Source organism: Nicotiana sylvestris, chromosome 3 (assembly GCF_000393655.2).
Source record: "Nicotiana sylvestris chromosome 3, ASM39365v2, whole genome shotgun sequence".
NCBI lineage: Eukaryota > Viridiplantae > Streptophyta > Magnoliopsida > Solanales > Solanaceae > Nicotiana > Nicotiana sylvestris.
This window is the reverse complement of record NC_091059.1, coordinates 35,311,883-35,322,325: the sequence shown is the minus strand read 5'-3', so window position 1 is coordinate 35,322,325 and position 10,443 is coordinate 35,311,883. Positions and strand designations below refer to the sequence as shown.

Sequence of the window (10,443 nt, the reverse complement as noted above, 5' to 3'; positions counted from 1 at the left end):
TTTAAATAAAACATGTGCTCATGAGTTCAGGTAGCTCGATCAATGCTGTCGGGCCGAGGATGATCGGGCAGTTCAGACAGCCGGGTCAAAACAACGACCACCTCTTTAATCCTTGGCAAATTCCAAACGGCGATCTATGACAAGGAGAAAGGCCATTCTCTCAGTACAACATGACTGGCCCAGACCAGTACGCCGAGTTCCATATCATCAAAGGAGGTGCACGGCGCAGCCATCTTATTCAGACAGCCGCGTATGCGCCGCATGAAAATGGTACTTTTCCCTTTTTGCCAAAGAATGAAACCTTCAATGAAGGACGGGATTGAAACTATCTACGTGGAATGAACGCAGCAAGGGGAAAGTCTGTATCACATAACACATTGCTTGCACCAGTATCTCCGAGCCATAGGGTAAGCAAAACACACCTTCGACCAAGCCTGGTTAAACATGGTAGAGGGCTATACTAGAGTCCTCACCCCAAAACAGCAGGAGCATATCAAACCTCGGAACATCACCTACACATCCCGCAGTAAAGAAAAACTACCTCTTTCCTTCATTATTTTTCACTAACCTGTATACAGACACCCGGCCAGGGCGTTCAGAAGTGCTAACTCTATCCGAAGATCCCTAGGCCTCAATTGAGCCCATCACACTCTTGCCCCTCGGCCGGACTTCTGCCCCGAAGAGGGTCTCACCAACAAGTTCCTCAGCAGAGCAACGTACCCCCTAAGGAGGATCTGACAAGATTGCAGGCCTTCTTTTGCAATCAAACAATAAAGGGCATCCCCCCTTGAAGGCGTCGTCCGCTTGGAAGGGCCGGGGAACGACAGACTGAGTTTCAATAGGGAATTATGTACCGGACCAAACTGTCCAAGGAATTGCGCCCGCGCGGGCCGAGATCACAACAACGAAACAACATGTATTTACACCAAGCAATAAAAGAATATCTTTCATCATCTCGTACTCCAAAAAAGGAAGTTTCAGCATGCTCTCGGCATCAGTCCCTCCACCAAATGCGTCCCGAAATACTCGGAGACTTAGCGTCAACAATTTGGCAACCGCACAACCCCAGGGTCGGAACTCTGGGCTCATAAGGCCCCAACAAGGAAACTCTGAGCTCACGAATAACGGCCCTCAAGCCTAAACAAACTCGATGACTCGGAGACTGTCGTCAATCGCCGTTCACGGGAAAACCCGAGGCCGTAAGACCCCGAATGGGCAGACTCAATATAACCAGATCTATTTTACATAGCAAAAAAACTGTAAGAGCTCAACAGGCATGACAAATTGTAAGATCTCAACAGGCATGACAAACTGTAAGACCTCAACAGGCATGAAAATTTTGTAAGACCTTACTATAGGCATAAAACTCAATCCCGAAGTTTAGGCTATACGTCGCATTTGTAAGAATCCCGAAAGGGCATACCCTTGGTATAGATGCCTAAACTATCACTCGAGATCAAAAATGGCTTCGGACAAACATATATGACTACAGTCAAAATGGTTGTACCAGCCAAATTAATGCGACTCGAGGACGCCCGACCGTCGGTAACATAATCACAGGCTATTACTTCGAATCTACTTCGAAAAGAACCGATTAAAATGGGCTTCCCTCAATAGGAAAATGAGCTTCAACCATGTCAGCTCCAAATCATAAAGCTTCGATACACTCAGCCTACGAGCTAAACCTTCCGAGGTGCTCGAACATCGCCGCAAACGACTTGAAATCGAGGTTCTTCCCGAACTAACAACGGGTCAGGCAAAATTATTTCAAAAAGACCTTAACAAGAGGAAAATAAAGCCTAAAATATGCCCACGGTAAAAAGCATAAGAGTCATTGTTGCCAGCCAAACGAGCCTCCGGGTCGCACACTAAAAGGTCGTAACGACCAACAGCATAAGAGTCACTGTCGCCGGCTAGAAAATTGAAAACTTGAGGATTAAAATGAGGTCGAGTCGTATCCCGATTCGGAGACCAGATCCAAAATAGTTAACTACACATGCCTAAGGGCACATTGTAAGTGCCATTGTTGCCAGACAAACAATCCTCGGGGTCACACACTTAAAAGGTCGCTTCGACCCAAGGCTTAAGAGCCATTGTCATCTGCCCATGCAGGCGCAAAAAAACTTGAGGGTCAATTAAAGCTCGAGTTGCAACACAACTCGGAGATTGAGCCCAAAATAGTTAAAATACAAATGCTCAAGGGCAAGGAATAAGAACCATCATCATCCGGCCGTGCAGGCATAGGAGATTGAAGGTCAGGTAAGCTCAAGTAAAGCCTGACTCGAAGACTAGACCTAAACAGCTGGGCAAGGCACAAAGGCCCTAACACCTACTCGCATAAAAAATCACACTTAAGAGCCTCCGGGCCTATCTAGTGAGCTCCAGATCCACAGGGCTCCCGCCAGACATCGAAATCAGCCCGCCTAGTCAAAAGCAATATAGAAAGAGATACAAAAGAGGTAAAGATTCAAGCTTTATCTTATTTACATACGCAAAAGGTGCGCTTTCCATCTACAAACATGCTCTGCGAATGTCAAAAATAAAATGGAAAAGTGGCAAAATCTACGCTCCGTTCCAGAAGGCTACAACCTATCAGCCCGAGATTCGCTCTCCGTAACGTCAACAAGAAGTGACCGAGCATCACGCTCGTCCGCCCTTGCTCGAGCCAACTCATCCGAGAGAACGAAGCCCCTAGTGCCGATCTCTTCGAGTATCTCTCTCCGGGATCTACAACAAATATATTCCTCAATCCCGTTCTCACGATCGAGGGCCCGCTTCAACTCGGCTTGGGCATCAACAATGTCCTTCAAATGAATCGCCATCTCCTGATCAACCTTGGTCCGACTTACTGCTACTTCATCCCAGGCATCGATTATCTCAACCCTGACATTTGAGGGATCAAACTCGAGCTTCGCAATCATATCCGCTTGAATTGAAACATTGTCACGAGCCGAGCGGAGTTGGGCCTCGAAGGCAGGAACCTTAGCCAAGGCATCCCTCTCCGCTAAAGCTTGAGCCTGCACCTAAGCCCTCAGTTCACCACAAGCACTCCTAACTCGGTCGGCTTGGTCGTTGCCTTTCTCCGCGCACGCATAGGCAGTGATGTGTTCATTAGGATCTGAGGTCCCGTTGTACTTAGGTAGTTCTGGCATTCTGAATATCTTTGAAATGGGTTCTGGGGCTGCTTCCTCTGGGAACAGCCGTTGCACGAACTTCCTCGAATCTATAATTTTCAGGACCGGGGGCGAGCCTGAGATTTGGTCGACCCTAGAGTTGTAGGTCTCGACCTTTTCATTGTTGGCTGCTATCAATTTCTCACCTGATTCGATCCTTTTGATGAGGTCCTCTAGCATTTTTACTATGGTACGGTCGGCTACCGATCTGTTATTGCTTGACCTCTTTGGTACCCGTTCGGCTGGGGGAGTTGTTTCCGGTGTTGCTGTGCTGGGAGTATTCAGATGGCTTTGTAACTGAGTGATGGCCAACTGTTGTGCCTACAACATTCCAAAAATAACATGAAGACTAACTTCCTATTCTTTCCGGGCTGGGGTTTTTTGGGTTTTCTGCCGGTCGCTATGTCGTATGCTCCTGTAGGTGTGTGAGGTTTCATCGACCTTCTGCACGTCTTGCGAACTCGCGGCGGCCGTAATCATCCCAAGTGCGTTATCGGGGTTCTGCGGTGGCGCGCCAACGACCGGAACAACCACACCATTTTCGCCGTGATTTTCGTGGTAATTGTTCTCAACCCTATTTACCGAGCCAGACATGTCGACCTGAAATCAAGAGATCTTGGACAAGAAAAAGTGTGAAAAATAACTTGCGTTTGTGCAATGAAACCAGCAAGAAAACAATCACTATTATTTTTAGCCCCACGCTGGGCGCCAAACTGTTTACCGTGAAAATGGTTACAACAATTAAATTTATAAAATGAAATTCTAAAAATACGTGATCTATTTTTATGCTAGTTGTTAGAACAGTTGATGCTAAGAGTATGAAGTTTAACGATAAAATACAAGCTAAAATGGGGTAGTAATCAAACCAGTTGGCTTGCTGCCCGAGCTTCGGACTAGTCGATGAAGAAGCCTTGGGGTTGATATCCGGCTCGATCCCGAGCTATCGGGGTAATTGGGAATGGGATAACAGTTAAGATATTATCACTCAAGGCTCTTTATAGCATATATCATGCAATAAATGAAGAACAAGTATGAAACTAGTAAATGCTAAGGGTGGCATCGAGCCAATAAGAACGAGCAAGTTAGAGAGAAGAAAGAGAGAGGGAGATATTATTGATCTTGTGGAGAATAGTTGGAGCAACATCAGCCCTTTACAAAGTAGTTTGGGTTCCCCTTATATAGGAGGGGGAATCCGGTTATAGTACATCGTAAATTAATTGCAAAGCATGAAGATGAGATGGCTAGATGTGACGCTTTGGCATAGGCTCTGGATAGGCCGGTTCTGTTAGACTAAGCCGCGTGCCTTGGTGGTTTCCCCCTTTGCTCTAGCCTCAGTCTTCGTCTTCTTTGAGTCGGGCTTCGACGAGCCCCGAGGGAGGGGACTCGGTCGCAACTCCACGTCCTCGGGGTCTCGAGGTATTCTTACGAAGTGGCTTGATAGCAAGAAATTAAATCCTCTGATTTTGCCGCATACAGGTTTAGTAGGTGAAGAAAATTTACCATTACCTAAAAAGTGGAATTTTGCACGTAAGTTTACTTTATAACTTTCTCTTTTCTCTTCCCCCCCCCCTTTTGTTTTAAAAGGGTTTGTTTTTCCTGTGAATATTTCACTTTTTCTTTTCCAGCAACCGTGGGAACTGTTGAAAAGATTCCCAATTTCCGTGGTTGGGTAGAGAAATTGTTGACCATTGCTCCGATAGAGGTTAGATCTTGGAAATACCTTTCAAACAGGTTTGGTTGGAAGGTTAAAACTCATGGTAAAAACTTTACTTTTTCTCTTTCTATTTTTGTCCACCTTTCCTTTAGAATGTATTTGACCCTTATTTTTATCAGGGTTTCCTATTCGTGGTGTAAGTGCCGAGTCAATCGTAGCTTCCAGGGTTTCTTTAGCAAGATCTCAAGAGATAATCTTGAGTTCTTCTTCGAAAAGGAAAACTGATACATCCCAGGATTCTGAGGAGGAAGAGGAATGAGATGGAAGTTCTTTGGTTAGAAGACCACGGGCTAGAAGACGTGTCATTTCGGATGACGAAGCTACTCCTCCCTATTCTATTCCTGTGACCGAGCCTGTTGAAGCCACCTTAGTGAGTTCTGACGATGATACTCCTATGGCAGCTCGTGACTCTGATGAACAACTCTTTTCACGTGGGTTTGATAGTGAAAGTTTTGATTTGGTGTTTGATGAAGTACATCTTTCCTCTTTACCCGTGTCTGTCCCAGTGTAATGCTCTTTACTTTTTTCAACTGCTGTTGTTTCTACTCCACTTCAAGCTATTATGACTTCCTCTATAGTCCCTACTACTACTATTTCTCGCACTGAATTTGGCTCTTCAAGTGGAAGTAGAGTGATGAAGAAAATTACAACTAAAGTCCCTGCCGATGGTAGTCTTTTGAAAAAGTCAGGTCGGGCTGACGTATGGTTGAAACCCTTAATTGGTTCGGTTGAAAAGTCCAAACTAGAAAGTCATAGTTCTTTGACTTGGATGAATGAAGGTATTAATTTCTTTTTATGGTTTATTCCATTCTCCTTTTACTAAGATTCATACCCCTTTTTTAGATCAATCTCATCGGTACAGAGATGATGAAAAGGGTGTCACATACAGAGCAGTTGATGCATGATTACCAAATTGAGGTAGACAATTGGAAAGAGCAATATGAAAGTCATCAGCTAGAGATGGAAGTTCTAGAAGAAAGCAAATGTACCTTAAAGCAGCAGTTGAGAGTCATGGCATCGGAATTGGCAGTTGAAAAAGCTTCTTCCAACCAGGAGGGCAAGGATAAGAATCTCCTTGAGTCTTTTTTGATGAACAACTCTACAAAGCTACTGAAGAGATCAGAGGCCTTAAAGCTTTGCTAAATGAGAAAGAAGTTTATGTTGGTGAGCTTATTCAAACACTCACGTAGGCCTAAGAAGATCTCTAAGTGTCTTCTAACAAGGTTAAGTTTTTGGAGAGTTCACTTACCCCTTTACAGTCTTCTTACGATGTTGTTTTAGCTGAGAGGGATGAGCTCAAAAGTGAGGTTGACCATTGGGAAAGAGACTATGAGGCTCTTGAGGAAAAAGCTGCAGTCGAAGTAAGATGGGCTATATTGAACACATGCAATGATACCCTTATGGACGTTAGTCAAGAAGGCTTTAACTTGGATGCTGAGTTAGCAAAGATTAAAGAGACCATTGAAAAAACTCATCAATGCCAAAGTTTCTCTTCTCTCATGGTTGATACTGCCAAGTACGTTGAAGTTGATCCTAGTGCGGTGGATGTTCCAGCTCCTTTAGACCAAATCGAGCCTTCTATTACTGATGATGCTGTTTTGAACTCTTCTCCTACTCCACAGTGAAAGTTACTTTGTGAAGTTTGACTCTTTTTTTGTGTGGAATATGTGGTTTTACCCCTGGTCCCATTTTGGGGGTTATGTTTTTAGTGATAGCAAGTCCCCAGGTCTTTTCGGGGCTTTTTAATATGACAAACAGTTTATGACTAAGTTCATACTTAGTTTTAATATTATAAAATTTCATTTTAACATAATCCTTTCGAGTTTCTGTTATACTCTTTTAATAATTTGCCTTGTTTTTTATAAGCCCAAGGTCTTACTTTTTAATTCGTGGGTTTTTGTCTTACCCTTTTGACTTTTTGTATTTTTAGAAATGCTTTATTAACTTCATGGATCTTTGAATCAAACATGAATTATAAAAGAGGGCCCTTTAATATACGACACTTAATGAAGAAGACGTCTCAACTTCATAATGGTGTAAACATACGAAAGGAGAAATAGGAACACACATGTTTCTTGAAATAACTTTGATAAAATTTTCATTTGAACTTTGTCAAGTTTAAATAACATCTTACATGTATTTAAATATCTTATATTACTCTTTTGTAACTGTTTTCTTTACAACAGATTTGCAAAAAAGAAAATCCAAGGGTTTCTTTATGACCAATGGCTAAATACTGCCTTTAACCTAAACACTCGTAAGATTTTGAAATCTGTATCCACGAGTGTATTCTTCACAGGTTTTTGGATCAGGCTTGCATTTTAGGCTCGTGACTTTGCACTAAACTTGATATTTATTGAGTAGACTTTAGGATTGACATGAAATTTAATCATTTCAGACTTTTTTGCCTTCCTTATACATATATCATATGTATATTATATAGTCCCCAAGTGTTTGAGCTTTGAAGTATGAAATCTTGAGAACTTGATTATTCTTTCCATGTGGTCCTTTCCTGAAAAGGAAAAACATACGGGACTCGGAGGTACGATTTTAGATGAAGATTGCTTAACCCTTTTAAATTTCCATCAGAATAGTTGTAACTCTAGACCGAGAATTATGTTCTTTCCACATGTCATTTAGGTCACAATTTATCATTTAGTACGGGATACCTTTCTGCCTGTCATCTAAAATCGTTAGTGAAATTTTAATAATTAAAAAGTAAAAATTATTAGTGAGGATACTTGCTCGTTGGTATTTTCTTTCCTTAGAAGTAGTATCTCTTTAGATGAATAGCATTCCAATTTGAAGGTAGAATCTTGCCATCCAATGTTTCAAGCTCATATGCTCCTTTTCCTGCGATACCATGAATCTTATAAGGCCCTTCCCAAGTTGGACTTAACTTTCCTGCATTGGCTGCCCTCCTGGATTGGAAAACTTTTTTGAGTACGTAATCCCCAATCTTAAAGTATCTGAGATGAGCTTTCTGATTGTAATACCACTCAATAGCTTGTTTTTGTGCTGCCATCTTATTAATGCAGTTTCCCTCCTTTCTTCAAGTAATCTAGGTTTACCTGCATCTCTTCTTCGTTCGATTCTTCAGTAGCTTGAGTATATCTCTTACTTGGTTCCCCTATATCGACTGGAATTAAGGCTTCAGCCCCGTATACAAGTGAAAATGGTGATTCTCCCGTACTTGTTTTTGTTGTTATTTGGTAAGCCCTTAAGACTCCAGGTAGTATCTCTAGCCAATTGCCTTTATATTCTTCCAGTCTTTTCTTCAAGTTGTTGATAATGACTTTATTTGTCGATTCAGCTTGTCCATTACCCACCAGATGGTAAGGCATTGAGTAATCCTTTTAATTCGCTAACTTTGGAAAAATTCTGTGATTTGTGCACCTATAAATTGCGGGCCGTTAACACATACGATTTCCTTTGGTAGCCTGAATCAGCATATGATGTTGCACCAGGTGAAGTCTCTGGCCTCTTTTTCTCGTACATGTTTGAAAGCTCCCGCTTTTACCCACATAGTAAAATAGTTAGTGAGCACGAATAAAAATCTTACCTTGCCTTTGGCTTGTGGTAGTGGACCTACGATATCCATCCCCCACTTCATAAAAGGCCATGGTGCAATGACCACATGTAATAATTTAGCTGGTCGATGCATGTTGTAACTATATCTTTGGCACTTGTCACATTTTGCCACAAAGTTTTCTACGTCTTCTTCTATTTTTGGCTCTAATCATGGTTTTTACCAAAGATCTTCCTCCAACATGATTTCCACAATGTCCCTCGTGTATTTCCCTCATACGTATTCTATTTTAGAAGGACAGAGGCATCTTGTTAGAGGACCACCGAACATTTTTTTGATAAAGATTGCCTTGATTAAACAGTAGCGAGCAGCTTTTTTGCTAAGTGCTTGAGCCTTTTTCTTATCTTTAGGTAAAATTCCATACTGTAAAAAATTGACAATCTCGTTCCTTCAATCCCAAGTTAGATTATTGTAATTTAACTCGTTTTTGTCTTGATCAAGTACTGAATGAAACAAATAAATCACGGAAGCATTTTCTTCATTTGTTACTTTGGCAGCAGACACAAGATTAGCTAGAGCGTCTGCCTCGACATTTCCGTCCCTTGGTATCTGCATGACTTTCCAAGTTTGAAATTGCCTGACCAAATCCCGTGCATTTTCCAGGTATTGCTGCATCCTCGCCTCTCTGGCTGTATAAGTCCCCTGCATCTAGTTAACAACAAGCTTCGAGTTGCTTTTGATTACTACCTGCTCTATTCCGAGTTTACATGCCAACTCTAAACCTTCAATCACAGCTTCATATTCTGCCTCATTATTAGTGATTGGATGGCACTTTATTGTTTGTCTTATGTTTTCACCCGTAGGTGGTACCAGGACAATGCCCAGACCTGCTCTTTTTACATTTGACGAACCATTAGTAAATAAGGTCCATGTACCTGGATTAGACCCGTTAAATATCTGCAGTTCTTTTTCTGTTTCTAACTTTATCCCTTGGCTAAAATTTACCACGAAATCTGCAAAAACTTGTGACTTTATTGCAGTTCTAGGTTGATATGTAATGTCATATTCACTTAGTTCTATATCCCACTTGGCTAATCTACCCGATAACTTTTGTTTATGCAATATATTACATAAGGGGTAGGCGGGTACTACAGAAATAGGATGACATTGGAAATAAGGTCTTAATTTCCTAGATGCCATAATCAAAGCTAATGCAAGTTTCTCTAAATGAGGATATCGAGTCTCAGCATCTAGCAAAGATTTGCTAACATAATAAATCAATGATTGTTTACCTTGGTCTTCTCGAACTAATATATCACTTACCGCTACTTTTGAAACTGCAGGGTAAACAAGCAATTTCTCCGCATCTTTTGGTTTGGCTTGCAATGGTGGATTTGACAGGTACGCCTTTAAATTTTTAAGCGCTTGTTGACATTCTTCAGACCATTCAAATTTGTTTTTCTTTTTTAAATGCTTAAAAAAATTTGAATCACTTTTCTGATGACTTGCAAAAAACCTGCCCAAGGCTGATATTCTCCCTGTCAGCCTTTGTACTTCTTTTTTGCTTGTGAGTATGTTCGGAATTTCTTCAACAGCTTTAATTTGCGCAGGATTTACTTCAATGCCACGGTTAGAAACAAGAAATCCTAAGAACTTACTTGATGCGACGCCAAATGCACGTTTCTCAAGATTTAACTTCATGTTAAATTTGCAAAGAATTTGAAATGTATCAGTCAATTGTTGAATATGGTCCCCAATTTGTTGATTTGACCAACATATCATCTATATACACTTCCATGGTTTTGCCTAAGTGTTCTTGGAACATTTTGGTATGTGGCCCCAACATTCTTTAAACCGAATGACATGACTTTGTAACAGTAAATACCCCTATCTATGATGAAGGAAGTCTTTTCTTCATCTAGAGGATCCATTTTGACCTGATTATATCCTGAATAGGCATCTAAAAAACTTAACAAATCATGCCTTGCAGTAGCATCAATTTGTTGATTTATGTGTGGTAATAGAAA

At 41.4% G+C, this 10,443-nt stretch overlaps 1 protein-coding gene across 1 annotated transcript; it reads right to left on the bottom strand.

Moving 5' to 3' along the window:
* Positions 1 to 7,916: 7,916 nt before the first annotated feature.
* Positions 7,917 to 8,231, bottom strand: LOC138887234 (uncharacterized). Its single transcript, XM_070168958.1, has one exon. The coding sequence runs from the start codon at positions 8,229 to 8,231 to the stop codon at positions 7,917 to 7,919; it is 315 nt and encodes a 104-aa protein (XP_070025059.1).
* Between the last annotated feature and the right edge of the window lie 2,212 nt (positions 8,232 to 10,443).